The 25,450-nt window shown below is 31.3% G+C and overlaps 1 protein-coding gene across 5 annotated transcripts in view; it reads left to right on the forward strand.

Annotated features, from left to right (window-relative positions):
- Positions 1 to 18,733, forward strand: part of LOC115880955 (serine/arginine repetitive matrix protein 1) — a 179,692-nt gene extending 160,959 nt beyond the window's left edge. For all 5 annotated transcript variants that reach the window (XM_030898297.1, XM_030898294.1, XM_030898295.1 and 2 more), the window contains 4 exons: positions 9,058 to 9,263; positions 11,431 to 11,624; positions 13,781 to 14,061; positions 17,802 to 18,733. In XM_030898297.1, coding sequence (XP_030754157.1) covers positions 9,058 to 9,263; positions 11,431 to 11,624; positions 13,781 to 14,061; positions 17,802 to 18,159 — 1,039 coding nt within the window. In that variant the 3' untranslated portion in view covers positions 18,160 to 18,733. The remainder of the gene's footprint in view (positions 1 to 9,057; positions 9,264 to 11,430; positions 11,625 to 13,780; positions 14,062 to 17,801) is intronic.
- The last annotated feature ends 6,717 nt before the right edge of the window (positions 18,734 to 25,450 follow it).

Consider the following 25,450-nt stretch of genomic DNA (forward strand, 5'->3'; position numbering starts at 1 on the left):
GTAACTAATTTGTGATAACCCAAAGAATATTATTTTTGTACTTATCAATGTAATATGGAAAATTATTAATAAAATAAAAATTAGTTTATCCAAAATTAAAGATCTTTTATTTGATGCTCCTTCGCCATTGTCATTATTTTCGTAAGAAAATATTTTTGCTGTTTAAACTAAAATTAAAAGATAATGATTAGAGTTTAAAATAAGATTTGAAGGATTAAAATAATAATACAGGTAAATATAATATTTCTATATATTAATAATATATTGTAAATAACACATTTTTCTAACAATATATCACTCACTATGTACAATAATCACATAGATATCTTATGCACGAATGATACAGTTAAAAAAATATTAAATGTAGGGTCAATCGACCAGTGAATGAACAGTTAACCGAAGTATTAACTTTAAATAAATCACGATTTTTTATTTTATATAATATGGGGTAAAACTGGTACAAAGGCAACTATCTATAATTGAAAAATTAAGAGAAAATATTACCTAGACACAAAAATAAAATAATACGGTTTCACAAATTTCAATTTTCGGCGAATAAGCGAAATATCTAGTAAATGAACGATAGAAGTCAGTGAATAAACACATAAAGACCAGTTAATGAACGTTGTATTTATTAAATTAAGCTTTACAAAAATTCAAGTTTAAATAAACATAAGCTTTTAATAAACATAATCAGGTAAGAGTATAATATAAAAAACATTATGCTGCATTTACATATTAATAACAAAAGTCCCTTCAGCGCTATGAGGTAGAGATCTGCACGGGCCGGGTAGCCCGAACGGGCCTCAGGCCAGGCCCGGCCCGAACACGGGCCACGGGCCGGGCCGGTTTCGCACTGTCAATAGGGGTCGGGCCTCGGGCCGGGCCGGTTCCGCACTTTAAATAAACACAACTTTGCTTCTGTACATGTTTTTGTACATGACACCCTGTATTATAATGGGTGTTTTTAGGCTATGTTTTTGTGAAATTGATAGATTGTCTGGAATCGACAAAGAACTACTTGGAATAATTGTAATTGAAAGGATTTTTGAAATTTTATTTTGATCATTTTATTTTAATGGTTCGGGCCGGGCCGGACTAGTTTAAGTTTTAACTTTCCACAAACCGGGCCGGGCTTACAAAACCTACTTCTCTTCTCGGGCCGGGCCGGGTCGGGCTACAAAAAACCGGCCCGTGCAGGTCTCTACTATGAGGTATTGGAACAGCAATTTTTTTCACAATTTTATCCGAGTAATATGTACGGCCACTTCCAAGTGTTCTTTTTTGTACTATGGATGTTTTTTATCTTTACCTCTGTCAGTGTATATATTTTGTTTATAATTTTGAGTGTTGTACATGTTTTTCTATATTCTTTTGTGTATATTTGTATACATATTACTTTTATTGTACCATGTGTTTGCCATACGATAAATAAATAAATGTACTATGGAGAGCACTTACTTTATATTCATTATTTTTAACAGCCTTTATTAGGACAGGATAATGTGAATCCTCATAGTTTAGAGACATAATCACCTTTAACAAAAGGAACACTTAAGTCAAAATTTGATGTTGATTTTTCTAAACTTATTGATAACAATTTAGGGGAAATTTTATTCTTAGTTCCTTCTTCGTCCGATTCTTCGATTTTTTGAGCATTATTACGCTTCGTCATATCTGACCATTTTTCTTGTTTTTCGTATGTTTTCTTTTTTTGTCCTTGTAGTTTCAGTTCAAATAGTGACAGATTTTCATCCGTACTTGAGGAATCATCTCTGTTAAACCATTTTGTATACTGCTGCCCGATTTTCTGATCTTTATCACACTTCCGCTTTTCTGACTTTTTCTCTTGTTTTTTGCATGTTTTTCTTTCTTGTTCTTGTTTTAGCTTTAATTCAAAAAGTGACAGGTTTTCACTCAAGTCTCTGTTAGGTCTCTTTATTTCATACTGTCGCCTGATCTTATTTTTTCGTTCTTGTTCCATTCGCTTTCTTTCTCTATCGAGTTTTCTTTTTTTAATGTCTTCCTCTTTTTGACGCTTTATTTTATCTTGTTCTTGATGAAATTCTACCCATTTTGTTGAAGTTATCGCCTAGCGGCACACTTAAGTTCATGCTGCCTGATTCTACTGCTCTGATACCCAGTGACAACTGCTCTTTGGAATATTTGAATCTAGTGTATTTCCGCTCCATCTGTACCAACAAAAAATATTTATTTTTAGTAACCGCCGAATACTTTTAATAAAACTATAATACTAAAAATTAAACCTCCAAAACAAAAACTAGTGCCCACTTATCCTAATAATAATAGACAGAAATCATTTGCAAAAAGGTCTTATGCCTAATCTAGTAAATGAACAGGAACAATATCCAGTAAGTAAACGATTCAAAATCCTGTTCATTTACTGGCTGGCATTTATTTTTATTACATTTAAGGTATTTTAATGGATTTACATATGTAAACAAAGCTTAAGGGTCATTTTAAAGCAATTTCAGATAATCGAATAAAATACCAGTAAATGAACAGCCGTTCATGCACTGGAATTTGAACTTTTTTCCCGCCAGTTATTAAACACATTAAATGAAAATATAACCTAAAAGATAATAGATGTTTTACTTTTGGATTAATAACGATGAATTGTTGAAATAGGTATATATTCTCACACAGTGCCAAGCTTTTATATTTTATGAACAATTAAATACCATCATTAATAATAGGATATGTATCTACTTACCCTAAAGAAAATGGCGCTTAAAAGACTAACAACGTCAGACCACAACTTTGAACAGCGATTTGCACGTGTCGTTTATTAACTGGTTTTATTTTAGCAAGTTAGTCGTAAACTATGCAGTGTAAATTAGATTAAAAAAGGACAACAAATATAGTTTAATGGCCGTATACCTTATTAGAGCAAGATAAAGTTATTTTGTTCATTAACTGGGTCACATTCATTCACTGGTTGGTTTACCCTATTGTAACTTGAGTATTTTTTTAAAAGATATGACATAAAAACATTATTATATTTCATGTCGCCGGAATGGTAATAAGTATTCAAAGCTACACTATTTTATATCATACTCTTTAAAAATCGCCAAAAATAACTCAAAATTAGTCTATTAAGTTATCATAAAATTAGTAAAAATTTATATGTAGATATTATACAGGGTGTCCCAGAAATAAGTCCAAGTATTTTAACTGGTAGTATATTTCGGCCTCAGGAACACGCCTATGAGGTTTTTTTTGCGAAATTTTTTTTTGAAAATTAAGTTAAAAAACGTAATTTCTTAATCATGTGGCAACAAAGGTAGTAGATTAAATTTACATTAAAGAAAATCCAAAAAAGATCCAGTGGTTCCCAAAATTTACGCAAAAAAGCATTTTTGGTTCAAAGTTTCAAAGTAAATTAACTCGGTTATTTTGGACTTTGGAAAATGTTTCTTTTGGCCAGATCTACCACCTCTTAAAATACTTGCACTTATTTCTGGGACACCCTGTATTTATAAACCTTGACAATGAAAAGTGAAAAGAACGATTTAAAAATAATAGTGTGTATTTTTAAATCAAGTGCGTATAATTAAATAAATAATTTAACTGAAATATGGTTGTAAAAACAACCTTTTAAGAAAAATAACTACCGTATATGTACAGGGAGAGTCTTAAATAAGTGCAAATATTTTCAGAGGTATATTTTGACCCCAGGAATACGGTTATGAGATTAGTTTTCAAATTTACTCACGATATAATTTTTTAATCTCTGATATTACCATGGTTACGGTATTAACCTATGGTTACAGCTAATAGATAAAAAGGGATACAAATACAGAAATAATCTGGTGGCTCTCAATTTTTTTTTAAATAAATCATGAAAAATCAACTTGAATAACTCGGTTATTTTGGAGTTAGTTGAAAAACGGTAAAGAGAAAATATGTTTGTTTTATCGAGATCTATCAGCCCTGAAAATATTTGCACTTATTTTAGTAAGATTCACCCTATATAATAGCTGCAAGAGGTAAAAGTAAGATATAAAAAGTCGAATTTCTAAATATGACCTGATTTAATTGCATTACTTTCAAACAATCTTGACATTTCCCTAAACAAATTAATAGATGGTTCTTATATAAAACGCTATTTAATATGCGTAGGATGCATAATTCTATTTGGCGATCTCCTTTTTTGTCCAGACGACTACCAAATCGATCGCAGTTTTTGCAAACAAAGTACCCACATACGAAATCTCAAACCTAGATATCTGCTTCCCGTAAGAGAACAATATTAATTTTATTTTTACCTTAAAAATCTAAGTACCAGCCTCAATTAAGCGAAGCTTCAATATATGTAGCTCAGAACCCTACTTATTAAATAACAGTTAAAATAAGCGAATATCTAGGTAGGTAGATAGATACTAGTGATGGGAATAATCGAATTATTTTCACCATCGAATAATTAGTAATAATTCATATTTCACAATCGAATTAATAATTCGAATTATTTAGTAGTATTATAAATTTAACCTAAAAATAAATTCGTCCCAGCTAGTGCTCGTCTAGGGGCTATTTTAAACAAATCTGAACCATTGCCATACCTATATTCTATCACTGAATAAAAAATAAATAAAAAATCTTTATTCAATGTGTTCTATTAACTGTGCCGAAGCCGTTTAATAAATTAAACCATAATTTAAAGTTTTAAATTTAAAAGTGCCGAGTTTATGATTGTTTCAATTCCTATTGAAAAGCTCATATCTAAAATAAAAGCTTCTTCTAAAACGATATAAGTATGTCCTTGTTTACGTGCGGTTCGAATTTCTTTTTATTTTATCAGTTGCAATCAATAATTATTTAGATAAAAGAAGAAAATTAATTTTAGTGTTCGGTGAAATTTGGGTGAGATGGAAATGAACCAAATAATAGTAGTATTCTTTCGTTTTGAACGAAATGAAAATTTTCACTTAAACTGATTTATTCCTACGTGGTATAGGAAATAACAATGATTTCTGGATTTTTCTATATCGGATCGTTCCTTTCTTTGTCGATTCTCTTTATAAATCAGTTTAAGTGAAAATTTTCAGTTCGTTCAGAACAAAAGAATACTACTAATAGTAGAGTCTGTGAAACGAATAACTTTGAATTTGACAGTTCCCGCGGGCTTTTATAGTGTTAATTTTATTAGGTTAGCAACTTGCGGCCATTCTGACGCAATGCCGTCTCTAATAGAACAGCCTCGAAGCGAGATTTATGACGTCACGCTAGTTAAATACTACGGATTAATAAATATGTTGTAGAATACATGGAAAACATAATAATTCCTCGTATTTTTGGTTTGTATTTTAAAAATGATATAGTTTATATGAAATATACATAATATACAGTTAATAAATACAATATATATACCTATTTATAGTAATAAATAACTTTCGCAAATAAACCAAATAAACTATGAACCATACGATATATATGCAGCAAATGTTTTACAATATACAAATAATGAATAGATACATAAGATAATGGGTAAAATGTAAAATATATTTTAAATTTTGGGGTTTGAAAATCGATCTAATTTAACAAACAACATTCAATATCTACTACTTACTATGGCTGAAATCGTATTCCATAGTCAATGTAGATAGTTTTAGTGTTAAGAATAATAATTTAAAAAAAATACGTGGTCATCTTTTGACAAGTTTATATTAGTTTATTAATTGCAGTAAACATTATGTTGTGTGAATATTTTATATGTAATTTTTTGGATTATATTCGACACTATTTTTTTCATATGACACAACACTGATGAAGGCTATGATGTTAGCCGAAACGTTTTTTTTTTAACCAAAAAAAATAATGAAAAAACAAATGAAAACTTAATCAGCGTTTTTCCCGAACCTAAATCCCAAGAAAATAAAAAATTTTAGAATAATTTTACATATAAAATGACAGCGATCTTTATTTCATAGCCATCGCTGCAGCCTTTTTTCTATGATATTGTATTATTTGCAAATATAATTTTTCGAACATTGATACTTGCAAAATATACATATACATTTTGTGAATGCAAATAATAATACCTCACTATTAGTAGATATTGAATGTTTTTTGTTAAATTAGATCGATTTTCAAACCCCAAAATTTAAAATATATTTTACATTTTACCCATTATCTGATGTATCAATTCATTATTTGTATATTGTAAAACATTTGCTGCATTTGTATGGTTCATAATTTATTTGCCAAAGTTATTTATTACTATAAATAGGTATATATATATTGTATTTATTAACTGTATATTATGTATATTTCATGTAAACTATATCATTTTTAAAATACAAACCAAAAATACGAGCAATTATTATGTTTTCCATGTATTCTACAACATATTTATTAATCCGTAGTATCTAACTAGCGTGACGTCATAAATCTCGCTCCGAGGCTGTTCTATTAGAGACGGCATTGGTCTGATATTTAGAAATGTCAAAAGCTGATGATATTTTACTTTTGACAATTGTGTTGATTTTTGTAAGAAGAGGAAGAACTGTCACTTGTTTTATTATTTTCCTTTTCTATTCCACGAAAGTAAAAAGAGTTACCTATCTGATTCGTTCAGGCACTCAATTTAAAGAATATCAGTAACTTTTTTGACAGAGGAATTTTATATTTACCATGTTGGTAAAAAATAACGGTCAAAATTCAAAGTTATTCATTTTATAGACTATACTATACTAATTACTATAATATTCGTATTCGTCCATAAGAGGTTATGTTTTATGTTCATTTGTAATTCGGTTAGCACAGATTAATATAAAACACTACTAATTTTTATCTCGATTATATCGAAAAAGATAATTCGATTTAGTTAGTTTTAATTTACTATCGAATTAGTCGTATTATTTAATTCGAATTTTCCCAACACTAGTAGATACGTCAATATACACTCACCAGCAGAAAAATGGACACCTTAAATTTTTCATGTATTTTAAAGTTTTATATATTGGATTCTAGTGGACCGATTTTGATGATTTTTTAAGAAATTTGTAGCTAAATTATTTGACTTTTTAGTATCTTTTTCTAAATTAAAAATGAAAGTTACCATATATCAATTATACGAGATACGAAAATGTTGATATTTTGGTAAAAGTTCCTGTAGAGTAAGTTAACAAAGAGAGGAATGTAAAATTTATTTTATCATCTATGTGTATTTTTATCGATAGTTTGTTTTTTGATTCATCTCAGTAGCTGTATTTCTTTTCGAGATATTCGTTTTTGAAGACGATACTAACATTTTTTCGTATTTTTTAAATTAAATCCATCCCTTTGCTTTTTGTCCTAGTCAAGTAAACACTAATAGTGTTTATGATTTATGCAATGTCACTATCTTTGAAGAATCATATTATTACTGTTTATTGTGCAATTACTCTAGCAGATATGGTTTTAAGTATAAAAGTTGATCTCTACCATGATCAATTAAAACAGCTATAGAGGATACTTCAGTACTCAAAATAATAATAATATAACTTTTCAATGACAGTGACATAAAGTCTTCAATGACAGTGACATAAAAAAACATAATAATGTCAATAACAGTGACATAAACAGTAAACACTATTTCAGCCTGCATCCACATGGATACGTGATCACGGACATCCGTATCCGTTAAACGTATACGTGAATTTTAAGCCATCCAAATATAGAGCATCCGTTGTTACGTATCCGTGATTGTCAATATTGTCAATTGTCATTTCGTTTTATTGTTGTTTGGTTCTGTGGACTTTCTTTTGAATGTTTTGAACTTTTGAATTGCCGCATTTTATTAATATTTCTGTGTAAATTGTTTATTTTCTGCGAGAATCTACTAGCTACAGAATGACTAGTAACAATTTTCTTTTTCAACTCCTTGGAACTATGTCCAAGGAGTTGAAAAAGAAAATTGTGTGGCAACGATCAAGTTATCGTCAGAAAATTAAAAAAGTTATTTTTAGTGACTATTTATTACAAAACCAGAATATCCACATTTGAACTGCGTTTGTTCAGTCGACATCGTAAAACTCAAACTTTCAAAACACAAACACAAGTTCCAAACCCCAAAAACAAAACGGCCAAAATAAATTTAAATAATGTAAACAAACAACTCCCAAAACGGACAGAAACCACGTACTGAAGTTGAAATTAACCAACTTCTCTCCGTGATGACCTTCACAGACGTACGTAAAACCATCCAGCAGTCTGATTGGTTGGCAGTAGTCACGTGGTTACAACGGATCCGTGATCCATGTGATATCCGTGATCCAACGTACCCATGTGGATGCAGGCTTAGAACTATTGTGTTGATGAGGACCCTTATGAGGAGTCGTATTTAAAAGCGAATATCATCAATAAAAATAAAGATATGGAAATCAATCGAAAAGCAAACTATCAAGAAAAGATGTACCTGGATGATAAAATAATTTTTAAATTCCTTGCATTGCTAACTTACTTCACAGGGTGTTTCAAACTTTCACCAAAATATCTATATTTTGTTTTCCCTCGTATAATGGACAGAAAAAAACTTAATTTTTAATTTAGAAAGAGACACTAAAAAACCAAATAATTTAGCTAAACATTACTTAAAAAATCATCAAAATCGACCCACTAGAACAAAATTTATTAAACTTTAAAATACATGAAAAAAGGTGCCCGTGAGTGTATATGCAATTGATCGTAATTCGACAGGCTGGTCATTATTAGGCTGTGGTCTGAGAAGTTTTGAAAAAGAATGATTTAAAGTATTCTCATCATAACCTCATCGCAATTAACGGCTAATTTATAAATAACATCGAAACATTAAAGGCAGTCCGTGCAAAAATGACCGGCATTACTACAAACTACTACCGCCCACATTTTTTCGTCCTTTTCACATCAAACATTTCCGTATCAAGATCGGGGACAACCGCTACCATATACGAAATTGTTTTTTTGTTGTTATTATAATTTTTCAATCGGTTTTTCCCCCACTTACCCACTAATTTCACCGCATTACATTGTTAATCGGCGCGGTACTAATCCCAGATTGAACAATTGTTATTGCAGATCGCAGAGTACTCTCGGAAGATTTAGTAAGTCGACGGGGAGGTTGGCGAGTAGTACCAGTGAGGAGAAGAGGAACTCGCAGACGTTGCCGAGGCATTTGAACAAGTACGAGCCTCCTACCAGATTGAACGGGAACAATCGGTCCAATAGTACCATAAATGTGTCTATTATAAATACGGTGGCGTCTCCTAGATTTGTGAACGACGGTAAGTCTTTTTAGAATTTTTAAGTTGTTAGGATCTGAAATTGAAGTTAAATAATCACCTCCATTGACGATTTTTATAATTTTGAGTTTTATTTACATCGTTACATGTTTTATCTGCGTCAGTGAGTTAAGAAGCTGTTAACTCACGCATTTTGAGTGAGTTAAGAGCTTCTTAACTCACGCATTTTCATTACCGCACTCCCTGTTTAGATGTCTACTACGAAAGAGAAAAAAAAACATTTTGTAAAATATTTTTTTTGCACTAAATTGGAAAAATATGTTATGAGTACCTTTTCATTTCCATAGTTGTGTACTTTTTTTTCGGTGCATACTTCTGTTTCGATCTTGATGGAAGCAATCCAAAAATGGCTCTGAATGCCTCTTCTTCAATATCAGAGGGAATACTTTCCGAATCGCTCATTTTTTAAACTAATGACATCAATATTATTTATTGTCATATTGACATTGCCATGCATGGTGTTATTTGAACAAAGGTATTAAGGTAATTGATTTTTAGGATAGGTAATATGGTTAAGTACAATAATTTTTAAAATTCATTGTGTGTTTTTATAGTTAGACCTAGATAAAATATTGTACAATACACGCGAGTTAACATTAAGATACTTGTGTGGTTACACGCGTATCTTAATGATGCTGTTAACTTACTTGAGTGTGTTAACTCACACAGAGATAATGATAACTAAACATGTATAATCTACAGTATGCCTCAAGATCGTCCTTACAAGAAAAAACAAACTTTTTTAATAATAAGATTTTGAGAAAAACATAATATACATTTATCTCAAAATTACTTTTTCAAACTTCTATACCGTTTGACAGAAAAATTAAAAAATATAAAAATATACAGGATCCTGCAACAGTGCATCGCGTCGGTCGGGTATCTGTAGCTTCTCTAATAAAGAAGTTAGAAATGTTTTTTAAGTGTCAAGATAAAAAAAAGGGAGTATGTACTAGGATGTATTTGAGGAAAATATTTACTACTTCTACAATGCAGCTCAAAAAATGTGAGGGGATCGGGATGATTTTTTAAATGGAATATCCTTTCCATTTTTGGCATCCTCTCTGGTCAGTTTATACAGGGTCGCTTTTATGTATGGAAACGGTTGATTATTAGGTAAAATATAGGAGGTACCACAAAAAGTTAAACACAAAAGTTATAGGATTTTTAAATATCTATCAGCGAGTAATAAATATAAGTATACAGGGTCGTTCATAAAGGCATGGCACATCAAAGTTTAATTTTTTTAAATAGAACCCCTGTATATTATTACATATTTCAATTCTTCCTTCAATTCAAAGCAAAAATCAAAATACACACAATGTACATCAAAGCAACCATTTGCGAGTTATTGATTTTTGAAAATATCACTTAAACAATAAATTATTAGATTTAATTAATTTCGATGTGTTTGGTTTGATTTAATGATGCCATTCTGTCGAAACTCTGATACTGTTGGAATGGGTTTTTAAATTCCTATTAGCTACTAGTAAATTTAAGTATACAGGGTCGGTCATAAAGTTGCGTCACATCAAACTTTTTTTTTAAAATGAAACCCCCTGTATATTATTGCATATTTCAATTCTTCCTTCAATTTTAAACAATAATCGTAAAACACAATGTACATAAATCGAAGAATTGAAATGTTAAACGAAAATTTTGTGATTTCCAGACTTGCTATACTCACATTGTCAAATTGTCAATAATGTAAAATATTATAAAGTACCACAGTTTCGGCAAAATGACATCGTTAAATGAAACTGAACATATCGAAATTAATTAAATGAAATTGTTTAAGTGATATTTTCAAAAGTCAATAACTCGGAAACGGTTAGTATGAGGTATATTGTGTTATTTCGATTTTTGCTTAGAATTGAAGGAAGAACCGAAATATGCAATAATATACAGGGGGTTCTATTTAAAGAAATGAAACTTTGATGTGCCACGACTTTATGACGGACCCTGTATACTTAAATTTATTATCTGCTAATAGATATTTATAAACCCTATAACTTTTATATTTAACTTTTTGCGGTACCCCCTATATTTTACCTAATAATCGACCGTTTCCATACATAAAAGCGACCCGGTATTATACAGAACATTTGTTTTATTAGGTAATATTTTAAAAGATAATAATTAATTTCAGGTCCAGCAAAACCCGCCCGAACCTACAAGTCGAATTTGGCGCGCAGCAAAAGCCTTATAGTTCAAGGCGACTCTGACTCACCATTGAAGAAACCAAATATGTACACGTCCAATTCCAACGTGCACAAGCTCAATGAAAACCCGAGCGGACTTAAGAGTCCCGGACTCATATCAAGCCTAAACAGAAGCCAAAAGGTAAATTTTTAGGAAGAATTAGTTATTCTTGTTTAACTCCATCAACTGTCCAATCTACTGAAATCGATACTAAGCTCCAAGTGGTTTTTTACTTGATCACAGTAACTCTAATACGTAATAATGGTTTATTTACAACTATAATACAAAAATACTTAATAAACAATATTAAAAAGCCTGAAGCACTGCCAAAGGTCAGTTATGTTTATGCTCTTCCTATGTCTGTATTCGGTCCTCTATTCTTCTGACCCACACCAGTTTGTCTAGGTTCTTGATGATCAGATGCAGAGTTCCTCCGCTTCCAGCTTTGCTTTCCCAACTGGAAAGTGTCGCTTGCGATCCAGAACCTCGCAGTGACATATTATGTGCTCTGTTGTTTCAGGATTTCTATCGCAGTGTCAGCAAAAAAGACTTTCTTAAAACATGTTGGCCATGTTCGGGTCGCACTTGACAGCCACATAGAAGCCTGACAAGAGACCTATTTTGTAATCCGCACTGTATCCCTGCTGTGTATTAGCAGCCCCTTTGTGGTTTTACAATTAGGCCCTTGGATGAAAGCCTTGCTAATAGAATCACAGAATAATTTAATTCTATTCCTTTTATTCAGAGTTCCAAGTTCATCTTTAAGCGCCGGTTAACTTTACAGACCTTATTTTATATTTTTTTTTACAGACCTTTCTTATATTAATTTCCATCTTCCAATTCTCTCAATCGTTTCATTCACTCGTTGTCTCTCATTTCTCTTGCTTCTACTTTACATACATACATACTGCCATTACTCGCTGATGAGTATTTGACACGCATCAGAAGATGGTCACACAAGGCGTTTTCTTTCTGTGACTGAAAAGCCCAATGTTATTTGTCTACCGCACTCCGGACATTCAAAAATCTCATTGCTTTGTTGCCCGTTAACTTTTTGGTTCTCGCTGTTAACTGAGTTTACAATTCTTCTCCATTACTACTCTGCTGCTACTTTATAAGCATATTATAAGTTCTAATGTAGTACCAATGTTAAGTACTCTTTATTGTCATCAATTACAACATTTTGGCTTTCTTCATTATTAAATTCGAAAATTAACGATAGATAAATCATAGATAAAAGAAACAAGTTTAGATTGGAAAGTGCTCATAAGGAAAATGTAAATATCATTTGGCGTTATTCTTACAACGGTCGTTCACCAAAGCTTTTAATAATTTCGGAGCGATTCGGTTTCTTCCGGAATTATGTCGCCAAATATTATTCATTCAAATTTATTATTATTTTCTTTTCATTTTTTAACTAAAATACAGTGTGCTTCATATAAGAAACTTTATTTTATATAAGGACATGTTTGAAAATACCTATGAAACATTGGAAACCGACGTTATGCCACGATACACGATGGTTTTTACAGTTCTCAGTTCACACAGCTTTTTAAGTTTTTAATGCCACTTTTTCACATTTATCACGGGTTTGAGTAAATAAAATTTAAATTAAAATCACAAGATAACAATAATTACTTTGAAAATGAACGCTTTAAACACTTTTCGGTATTTTTTTAATGAGGGCGGTTTAAATTTTAAAAGATTTTATAATTTTTGAAGATTCTGACCAGATTCTGACTTTGACAAGAGAAAATTATTTCTGTTCTTGTTTGGCGGTTGTTCTTAGCAACTGTTATAGCAGCGCCCTACAACGTATGAGCTCCAAAAGAATTATAAGTTTTGGCGGCAAGCCGAGTATTCCAATTTAAATTTGTTTTCTTTATCTATGAGATAAATTTAAAAGTGACAGATGTAATTTATGTTTTCCTGGATTAGTTTGGTGTGCATTTCATTACATTTTTATCAACGATGTCGTTACTGTATTGATATTTATTTTTTTTTTAAACGAGAAGATACGTGATATTGACAGTTATGTCTGTCAAATGCACACGCAAGTTGTATTTTCTTCTCTGTAAACTTCTTCATTTTTTTTCTGTCAACTGCCGGAATCAGCAAGACATTTTGGAATGTCACCCTGAAACAAAAAATAATTCAAATGAAAATATATGTCCTAATGGTGTTCTTTTATAATAATATCCTATAGCAATCTTTAATAATTAGAATATTAATAAAAACTTGTTAGAAAATTTTCATAACAATACAAAACAATATTGATATTTCCAATGAATTTTCAGGATATCACCGATGACGTCTACACATCACGTTTCCATAGAAACGGCAATGGTGTGGACAACGGTTTCAGAAGTTCACCAGAAAACAACTACAGCAGATCCTTTGGTGACAGATCCGAAAAGAAGGTGTTTTTATCCGGTCTAAAGGCACGATCTCCTGAATTATTTAGAACGTTAAACGAGACAGATGATGATTGGAGACCCAGTAATAATTACACTAGCACACCTATTGGTAAAAGCTCACCTAGGAACTATAATGGAGATATATACGAGCCACCTACCAGGTAAAACTTTTTCTTACCAGAAAAAAAACATGTATTTTAGTTAAAGACGGACTCTCAGCTATCATCGCAGGGTTTCTTATTCTCTTCTTCTTCCTACTCTATATTAGGCAGATTGCCTATTCATTCTTCACATCATGCCTACAGTTTCGATCGATGGTAAGGTTATCACATCATCTTTTTCTTGGCCTTCCCGGGCTTCTTCTTCCCAGTGGTGATTATATAGTCTCGAGCTGACCTTACTGTTCTTCCCTCGTCCATTCGGCTTATATGTTCATTCCATTCGCGCCTTCTGCTCAATACCCATTCATTCACTTATGTTGTCGCTTCGTTCTCTATCTAGCAGCGTTTTACCGAGGATTTTCATCTCGCCTGTTTCCAAGAATCTTCTTGTTTTTGCTGTATCAGGTCTGGTTTCTGCTGTGTAGGTTTGGAAGTTTGGAAGTAGTTAATTAAGACGTAATTTTCCTGATACTACGTGTAGTTTTTCTTCAAATTCTACGTTTTTTTTTTTTTCGTTCATTAGCTACATGGAGTGTAAATAATTTTGATGTCAAAGCTATATTTAAACCCATATTTTTTATTTTCTAAAGCTTCAACTTATTATATCCTGAAACCTGCTTCAAACCTTTGATATTTGTTACTACTACTACTAGTATTGCAATTACTCGCTGACGAGTATTTGACACACATCAGAAGATAGTTACGCAAGGCGTTTTTTTAATGAGTTTTTCTGTAACAGATACGTGATGTTATCTCACTTTCGCACTCCGGACATACAAAAACCTCATTGCTTTGTTGCCTCTTTACTTTTTGATTGTCGCTGTTAACTGAGTTTACAGTTCTTCTCCATTGCGTTTTGTTGTGCGCAGCTTGTTCCCACTGATTCTGGCATTTTTGTGGAAAATTTCCATGTACTTTTTGAGTTGTCCACCCGGTTTCCTCTTACCGTCTACAAGCTCACCGTAAAGAAAGGATTTTGGTAGTCTGTTTTTTTACATCCTGCATAGGTGACCAGCCCATCTTAAGCGGGATTTAGTTATCATGACTTAAACGCTCTCGCAGCTAGCTTTTTCAATGACCGATACGTTTAAAGCTTGATTTTCATGCATCTGTTGTCCGACGATACGATGATACGATATTAATTTTATTAGTTGAATTTAAAAACTTCGGTTGGTTAGAAACGGTTAACCAATCGAAGCCTTTAAATATAACCAATCAAATTAATATCGTATCAACGTATCGTCGGACAACGGATGCATGAAAATCAAGCTAAAGACATGGTGGAACAATTTAATTCGTTCATCATATATACCGATTAACTACATGTAATGTAGTTTATGTAGTTTTAAGGGTAACATTTACAAGGTGGGTCAAAATCGACACTTTTAAAGGAAAACCCCCTTTTCTATAGGAGATATTGGTGTCTGAAGCTCAACTTTTACCAAAAACATGATGGTGAAAACCGCACTTTGATATCTGCTATCATTTTGGAGTTACGGATGTTTTTTTTTAAAACGTGCATTTTTAACAAATGGCTGTATCCATTTTGCTATGCAAAATTTTGTATATTAGTGAAAACATTTCCAAAGCACCTTTTTACGTAGAATTTAATGGTTACATTACTGTCGGCGCCGCACAGTGGGGCCGATTGCCATTTTTGCGGCCAGAACCTTATAAAACAGAAGTTGCTTTTTCAAAAAGTTTTGATGACCATAGAATACAGAAAAGACCTAAATATTATATTATGCACAGAAATAAATTTTGGATGCAGATCTGTAACCAGTGAAGGGCTGTAATGTCGAAGGTTTAGTTCTACTGTGTATAGTAATTGCAATTTGTAGGGCCCCAATAATAAGTAAAATTTCTTGGTTAATTTTTAAATACAATTAATTTTTTGCATTTTTTATAAAAGTACAATACTACTTGACTATTTCCAGCTATATTTTGAAAAAAAAACTTTTTCACTGATGCATACTAAATTAATTAATAAATTAGTATAATATAAAAAATAAAATATGCTATTTAACCTTGAGTTTTGTTGAGTGCCCAAAGTTGCCCAATTTATTAGCTGATGTTTTTTGAAAGATTGGGCATTACCCTTCATGTATTTGTTACCATCTTGCGCAACTTTAAAAAATATATTTTTAAATGTAAGTATGTCCCTGGTATACTTTGAGTAATAGATACTATAGGTCTTTATGATTTATTTAGATTAAATTCGTGTGATTATAATAAAATCTGATACTCATGAATCGCCTGTAATCAAGCACATAGTTAGGGGGTCCAAGAGTCCTAGACCCTTCAGTCCCACCCCACCTCAAATCTTCAAATTTTGTGGGTTTTAACTGAATTAATGCTTAGATCGAGGCTTAGATAATATACAACTCCCCACTCCTTTTTTATCTTTTTAATGGAACAACATGGAGATTTGAAGTAAGGCAATATGTTTAAAAATATTACGTTTTAGTCTAAATATGACAGTTTGAAATTTCAAGATGGCGGCTTAACTTATTAAAATATCCGCACGTAAATTCAAACTATGATATGTACTAAAATAATAAACCGATTTTAAAAATTTAAGCATTTAAACAAATTATTTTTAACTAACCTAACTGAACACATTACATTACGCTAAATTTCAAATATTTTAGTTGCTGCAATCCAAAAATAGAAGGAGAAAAAAAAAATCCGGCACCCAAAACCACCCTTCCCCAGAAATGGTTATTAAAATTTTTGGAACCCCCTCATTATCCGAAATTAATTTTTAGATGCTTGCCTGTAATAGGTCCTCGAAAAATCTAGCCCATACTTTCTTGATTACGTGCCGACTACTCATTTTGAGACATGTGAGACCACGATTGAAAATAATTATTTTTTTACTTCTTCAAAACTAGAATCCAAAAACAATATTTGTTTTTTTTATCAAAGTTGTTGGTTACATATGGATAAAAAAATATATCAAACAGACCGATAAACAGACAGACAGACATGCCACAAGACAACAATATTCGAAATGGCTTGCAAGGCAAAAGTGTAAAAGTTTGGTCATCCGGGTATTTTTTCTCACATTATATTGATGAGCTAATATGCTGGGTATATACGTGAAGTATAATTTAATTAACTAAAATTTTGAAGATTGGCTACCTAGAAATTCAATTAAGCAAAAACTGTTAAATTCTATATATTTTTGGTTGATCCATATATCTTTGAAGGTTTTGGCCAACGATTCTTCAATCGGCCCCACCGTGCGCCGCGCCGTTCAAAGCCTACTTATTCAAAGTGTGCGATTTTTTAAAAACTCTATCTCGAAGAGGAATCGAGCCAAATATCAAGTCTGTTATATTTTTGGAAAGATAATTTTAAATTATTTTCATTGAATTAAAAATATACAGGGGTCCCATATAAAAAAATCAAATTTTCTGTTTATAATTCTTAAATTATTAATTTAAAAAAAATATACTTAAACCATTAAATTCTGCGTAAAAAGGTGCTTTTTCATAAAAATACAAAATTTTCCATAGCAAAAAAGTAACAGTGATTTGTTAAAAATGCACGTTTTTTAAAAACATCCCGTAACTCCGAAACGGTAACAGATATCGATGTACGGTTTTCACCATCAGGTTTTTGGTCAAAATTGAGCTCCAGACTATAGAAAAGAGTGTTTCCATTTAAAATCATCCAATTTAACCCACCCTGTACATAGTTTCCATTTTTAAAACAAATTCTTTTTTCTTTAACAGATTAAAGGATACCCATATCATATCCACTTCTTCCCCAACTCACTCTGTTCTTCGACGTGGAAGCACCTCTAGCACTGACTTCTCCGAAACTTACCACACCACTACAAGGAACAATGACCCTGTAAGACCCAGTGTGACGAACACAGTCAAAACCATCAGCAAAAAGACTATTCCCGGTAGAGATGGCAGAGCAATGGAGACCATCGAGTCCAGCGAGACCAAAAGCATCACCAAGAGTCATTACAGGAGTAACAGGGCTGAGCCACCTCCCAGCATGAAGTACTATGAGAGTGAAAGAAGATACGATTCTAGTTCAAAGCCTGTAGTGATCGAAGTCAGAAGAGATTATCACAAATAGACTTATTTCGTTGTATATAAACAGTTAAAACAGTCAGTAGATAGTGTATTTTGCGAAGTAAATACTGTTTTAAATGTGCCATTGAGTTCGAGGAATAAACAGTAACATTTTCAAGATTTATCTAGTCCAGTATGTTCAACATATGTATTAAATAAATGCTAAACACATTTTATGTTATTTTGTGTTAATAAAATTATGAAAAAATAAATATAACATTGAAAATGTTACCTCTCATCTATACAAACGTTTATTTATTTTCTTTCTTCTGTTAAGTACTTGCCAGTTATTAATATACTAATAAAACCCTCTTTAAGTGTTGTCTATATACTGAATAAACGCTTTCTATAATAGACAATAAAACTGATTATGTTTTAATCTAGGATAAGTAGCATTAATTTAAGTCGAACTTTAGGCTAACTTTTTGTAGCTATATGTTTGAGATAAGAAAGTTTAATGTTAATAGGAGATCTGATTTTAACAAACGTAATGTAGTGCTCAATTTTCTCTTTTTTTATGTGTACAGAAAAATATACTAAAACAATGATTTTTGTAATAAAGACTTTTTAACAGCGAATTTATTTTTTTTTGTTTTATTTTTTGTTCAGTTGGTACCTGCCGAGGGGTAAACACCTGACCAAAATGTGTACAGGGTGGGTCAAATTCGACGCTTTTAAATGGAAACACCCTTTTCTATAGGAGATAGACAAAAACTAATATCGGTGTCTGGAGCTCAATTTTTGTCAAAAACATGATGGTGAAAACCGCATATCAATATCTGTTACCGTTTCGGAGTTACGGGGTGTTTTTCAAAAATATGCATTTTTAACAAATCACTGTAACTTTTTTGCTATGGAAAATTTTGTATTTTTATGAAAACATTTCCAAAGCACCTTTTTACGTAGAATTTAATGGTTTAAGTATAATTTTTTTAAAATTAATAATTTAAGAATTATCAACAGAAAATATGATTTTTTATATGGGACACCCTGTATATTTTTAATTTATTGAAAAGGATTTAAAATTACCTTTCCAAAAATATAACACACTTGATATTTTGCTCGATTCCTCTTCGAGATATAGAGTATATAAAAATTCGCACCGGCTGTAATGCAAAAAAATTCTAGCTGTGAGCATCAATTAAAACGAAAATAATATTTGCTATGAGAGATGCAGAATTTTATAATAATTTAAAATATATTTAACCAACATCAACACATTTAAACTATATCTAATAACAATAAAAATAAATAGCAAACCAAGACATGGGATTTTTCTACAGGTGTTCGACATATTAACCTTATGTCTGTTATGGACAGACGGGGCAGTTTTTGAACATTCCTCGCGGAATTCATTAACTCAGTGGGGATGAAAGATGAAAGATACCCTTTCATAACTGCTAAGTATTTTTAATTCTTGTCTAGATTATACGGAAGAATAAGGAACCTTTATTCGCAAATATATCCATAGGATTAGATCCATGGGCTCTAAGACAGGCGGCCTTTATATGGGACACCCTGTATATTTTTAATTTATTGAAAAGAATTTAAAATTACCTTTCCAAAAATATAACACACTTGATATTTTGCTCAATTCTTCTTCGAGTATATAAAAATTCGCCCGCTTTAAATAAGTAGGCTTTGAACGGCACCGGCCGTAATGCAAAAAAATTCTAGCTGTGAGCATCAATTAAAACGAAAATAATATTTGCCATGAGAGATGCAGAATTTTATAACAATTTAAAATATATTTAACCAACATCAACACATTTAAACTGTATCTAATAACAATAAAAATAAATAGCAAACCAAGACATGAGATTTTGCTACAGCTGTTCGACATATCAACCGTCTTCTGTTATGGACAGACGGGGCAGTTTTTGAACATTTCTCGCGGAATTCATTAACTCAGTGGGGGTGAAAGATACCCTCTCATAACTGCTAAGTATTTCTAATTCTTGTCTAGATTATACGGAAGAATAAGGAACCTTTATTCTTCCGCAAATATATCCATAGGATTAGATCCGTGGGCACTAAGTCAGGCGGCCTCGACGGCCAACGGCTGGGATCTTGGTTAGCTATCCAATTATTCTTGAAATTGGCTGCAAAAAAATATGTTTTCGAGTTCCATTAAGGGCATATCATCAATAAGGGGTCCAAAGCCTAGTAATTAAAAGTGGCGAACTTTTAAAAACTCTGTATTTCGAAGGGGATTATAACAAAATATCAAGTGTGCTATATTTTTGGAAAGGTAATTTTAAATTCTTTTCAGTTAATTAAAAATATAGAGGGTGTCCCAAATAAAAAATCAATTTTTCTGTTGATAACTCTTAAATTATTAATGTGCTTTGGAAATGTTTTCATAGAAATACAACATTTTCCATAACAAAAAAGTTACAGCGATTTGTTAAAAATGCACATTTTTGAAAAACACCCCGTAACTCCGAAACGGTAACAGATATTGATATGCGGTTTTCACCATCATATTTTTGATGAAAATTGAGCTCCAGACAGCGATATTAGTTTTTGTCTATCTCCTATAGAAAAGGGTGTTTCCATTTAAAAGCGTCGAATTTGACACACCCTGTACACCAGAAATCCACTTTTGATAAATAAATCCACAGAAATACACAGAAATCCAAAGAAATCTAAAGAGAGCCCCACAGAAATCCAAGGAAATCCACAGAAATACACAGAAATCCAAAGAAATCTAAAGAAATCCACAGAAATCCAAGAAAATCCAAAAAATATTAGATCGCATTTTAAATAGTATATACAGGGTGTCCCAGAAATAAGTGCAAATATTTTAAGGGGTGGTAGATCTCGATAAAAGAAACATATTTTCTCTCTATCGTTTGTCACATAAGTCCAAAATAACGGAGTTATTTTACTTTGAAAATTTCCAAAATAATAATTTTTTTGTAAAAATTTTGAGAACCACTGGATCTTTTCTGGATTTTCTTTCTTGCAAATTTAATCCACTACCTATGTTGCCATATTATCAAGAAAATATGTTTTTTAACTAAAAACTAAATAAATTTCCAAAAAAAAATTCAAAAAATTCCGAATTTTCAAAACATTTTGTTCGCAAAAAAAAACTCATAGGCGTGTTTCTGGGGTTGAACTATACTACCAGTTAAAATATTTGCACTTATTTCTGGGACACCCTTTATAAAGCCAATATAGTATATTTCAGGAGATTTCTATATGACATATGACCAAAATAATAAAAAAATTGACAGTGAGTTTTTTATGTGAATAAACGTCTATTTCACTTACTATTAATATTATGCGGTGATTAGTATTAGTTTAAACTTTATTATAATAAGGACTTACTATATAACAAATTCTGTCAAACTGCAGCCCTTAAATGGTCCTAAGTCTATTACTTTTTATTTCATTTTGATGTTTAAACTAATACTAATTATAATATTAATAGTAAGTGAAATAGACGTTTATTCACATATAAAACTCACTCTCATTTTTTTTTATTACTTTGGTCATATGGCATATAGAAATCTCCTGAAATATACTATATCGACTTTATATTATTATATTACTATTTAAAATGCAATCTAATATTTTTTGGATTTCGGTGGATTTCTTTGGATTTCTTTAGATTTCTTTGGATTTCTCTGTATTTCTGTGGATTTCCTTGATTTCTGTGGATTTCTTTTAGATTTCTTTAGATTTCTTTTGGATTTCTCTGTATTTCTGTGGATTTCTGTAGATTTCTTAAATTTTTGATTTCTGTGGATTTCCTTGGATTTATTTATCAAAAGTGGATTTCTGATGTACACATTTTGGTCAGGAAATCTACTAACGACATCTAGAGAAATCTACAGATATCTAATAGACATCCACAGAAAACCACGGAACTCCATTGAAAACCACAGAAATCTACGGAAATACACAAGACATCCATGGAAATCCACAGAAATCCACAGACATCCATGGAAATCCACGGAAATCCATGTAGGTGTACAAATCCACAGGTGTTTACCCCTCAGTACCTGCTTGGTCATTTTAGGTAAACAGGAAATCATTGAGTAACCGAGTCTTGTTATCAAAGTCCGATATTCATATTTTCATATAAATAAATAACTTTGAAAAACACGTAGCCTTGTTTAGAAAGATTCAAACAATAATTTTGATAAACCAAGATTTATGCGCGCGTGTTTTATCAAAAATATTAACGATAAAATTTTCCAGAAGGATATTTATATACAAATCAATAAATGTAAAACATTTAGATGTATGCTTTTTAAGAATTAGATGGTTTCATATAAAACTTGGGATATTATTTCAATCTAATATACAGAACGAGTCTTAAACAAGTGCAAATATTTTAAGGGTAGTATATCTCAACCCCAGAAACACGATTATGAGGGTTTTTTTCGCGGGATTTTTTTTGGAAATTCAGAATTTTTTGAAAATAATGTTTGGATTTTTTTTTAGTTTTCAGTTAAAAAACATAATTTCTTGATAATATGGCAAAATAGATAGGAGATTAAATATAAAAGAAGAAAACCCCGAAAAGATCCAGGGGTTCTCAAAACTGAAGCAAAAAAATATTTGTTTTGTAAAATAACTCGGACTTATTTGAAAAATGGTAAAGAGAAAATATGTTCCTTTTATCGAGATCTACCAGCCGTGAAAATATTTTGCACTTATTTAAGACGTACCCTGTATAAAATTCTCGTGTCACAGTTTTTTTACTTACCATACTCCTCCGAAACGGCTTAACCGATTTTGATAAAATTTTATTTGTGTATTCAGTAGGTCTGAGAATAAGGTTGTTATCTATTTTTATACCCCTAAATGATAAAGGATTTTTTTTAAGATGTGGCATTAAAAAATACATACCTACACACCCTAAATGTTCACCCTTCTACCATCAACCCCTATTTTTTAATAGCGATATTACCTAGTAATTCAATAATTTTCAACCCCGGTCGATAATTGATCAATTATCACTTGATGATTTTTTTTCTACTAAAATAATCCTAGGAATAATCCTAGAAATAATCCTAGGAATAAACCTAGGAATAATCCTAGGAATAAATCCTAGGAATAATCCTAGAAATAATCCTAGGAATAATTTATATGGCAAAACATCGTTTGCCGGATCAGCCAGTGTTATTATATATTATAAAGTGAACCAATACAGTTTTACAGTTTGTATGTGTATATAAAAACAATTCGCACTAAAAAAATAAAATTTGAAATACCTGTAGATGTTATAATTCAAATCGGTTTTATACAGGGTGGTCTGAATAGTATTTGGAAAACTTCAGCAGAATATTCTGCAGATAAAAATAAGTAAAAAAGTCCGTATAAATGTAGGTATGTCCTAAAATGCTTCGTTTCGGAAATACAGGATGTAGAACTTTAATTTTTATTGCGATTTTTTCAAAATAATTTCTAAAGTAATGTTGATATTTGAATGAAAATTGGTGTCCGAGTTTTTTTTTACATGAGAAATTAGATTTTGATTTCAATATGATTCCTACTTGTATGCGGATGCGGCGCCACCTATATACTTTTTAACTGTTTTGAACAGTAATAACTTTTTGTCCATACCTGTATAATTCATTATTTTTTACTTGCCAATAGATATCTATAAATAAATACGAAATATTATTGTTTAATGTTTAATTATGCCTAGACAATTAAAAACAAGGTCGTATCAGAAAAAAATAATTAAAAATTTATATTAGAAGTTTTTAGATTTTTAGTTTCAGCATATATAGTTTAAAATTTAACATTAAATCTCTGCTAACAGAAACTGTGTGTAGGTGCAACCAACCATATTTTTGATGAAATTACAGAAATTAAATTTAAAAATTATGAAAAAAAATCAGAAGTAATCATTCAGAAGGTATCGTCGTAAAAAATAATAAAGCATTAAGTAACCACCTACGCTACTGTATCATAAATGCTATAAATGAAATGAATACCATGAATAATTGAAGATAATTACTTCAATGTGTCCGCTTACACGTATGACAACTCAAAAAAAAAACGATAAAAACAATAATAATACATAATAGAAACTATTTTATGAAGCAACAAGTTTGTTCTTTTAATATCAGAAACTCGAAGTGTTCCATTGGCGTAACTACAGGGGTGCTCCGGTGTGCCGTCCCCCCCCCCCAGGCACTACTGGGCACTCCCCAGAGAAATCATGATTCCTGGCTACGTATATTAATTTTTATTTGCTTGTGATGCAGCAAAAATGACGATTTGTAGTTTTGTTTAGTTTAAATTTTGTTGTGTTCAAAAAATGTGTTAATTTTTATTTTTTTAGAAAATTTGTAGGTATTTAAGTAATCTACGGAAACACGGTTTGATAACTAAGTCTATGAAATTTATTGATAGAGAAATTCATTTTAATTTTATTTTCTTTTCTATCTATTGGCTTAGAAAAATGTTAACGCGTAAAGCGGCCCATACACTATCAAACAAATTGCGCAACAAAGCGATGCGCAACGTTGCGTTGCACAACTGATTCAGCGGTCCATACACTATCAAACAAGTTGCGCAACAAAGTGATGCGCAACGTTCCGTTGCACAACTGCCTCACCCATGCACTTAGTAGAATTTTGATCAAACTTTTTATAAAAAGTTGTGTATTGTTTGAGAAACAATCATGTCCTCAATTGCCATTGCGTCAATTATTATCCTATATACCCTAGATGATGCCAATGCTACCAAAAAACAAAAAAGAAAACAAAGAATTTGGATGAAAGAACTAAAATATTGCACAACGAAACGCAACACACACATACACTACACTACGCAAACGCCTGTTGCACAAAAGAATTCAAACATTCTTGAACTTATCAAACAATTGCGCAACGCATCAAACCATTGCGCAACGCATCAAACCAACTCGTTGCGCAACAGTCTGTGTTGCGCAATTTGTTTGATAATGTATGAGCCGCTTAAAGGAGAGCGTAATTAGGGCGTTGTTAGGTGCAATAACATTCAATAACTCCGACTTTCCCGGATATTCAACTCTCCCAAAACAACCATTTTATAGCTTCATAACTTCTTACACCGATTTGATCAAAAGCAAAAATGGATTCAAGCAGTTCGACGGAACAAGTGAGTAAGTGCTCGTTACGTAATCAAAAAATTAAATAGACATATACAGACATATACTATGAGAGAATAAAATATAATTTGGGGGCAATATTAATGTTATACTTTTTTAATCAACTAGTGATTAAATGTTTTATGAACATCTTCTACAATTATAATTATGTATGTACCTTTGGTTTCAGCTATTC

The sequence above is a fragment of the Sitophilus oryzae genome, unplaced genomic scaffold (genome assembly GCF_002938485.1).
Source record: "Sitophilus oryzae breed Bouriz unplaced genomic scaffold, Soryzae_2.0 scaffold_1667_pilon_pilon, whole genome shotgun sequence".
Lineage (NCBI taxonomy): Eukaryota > Metazoa > Arthropoda > Insecta > Coleoptera > Curculionidae > Sitophilus > Sitophilus oryzae.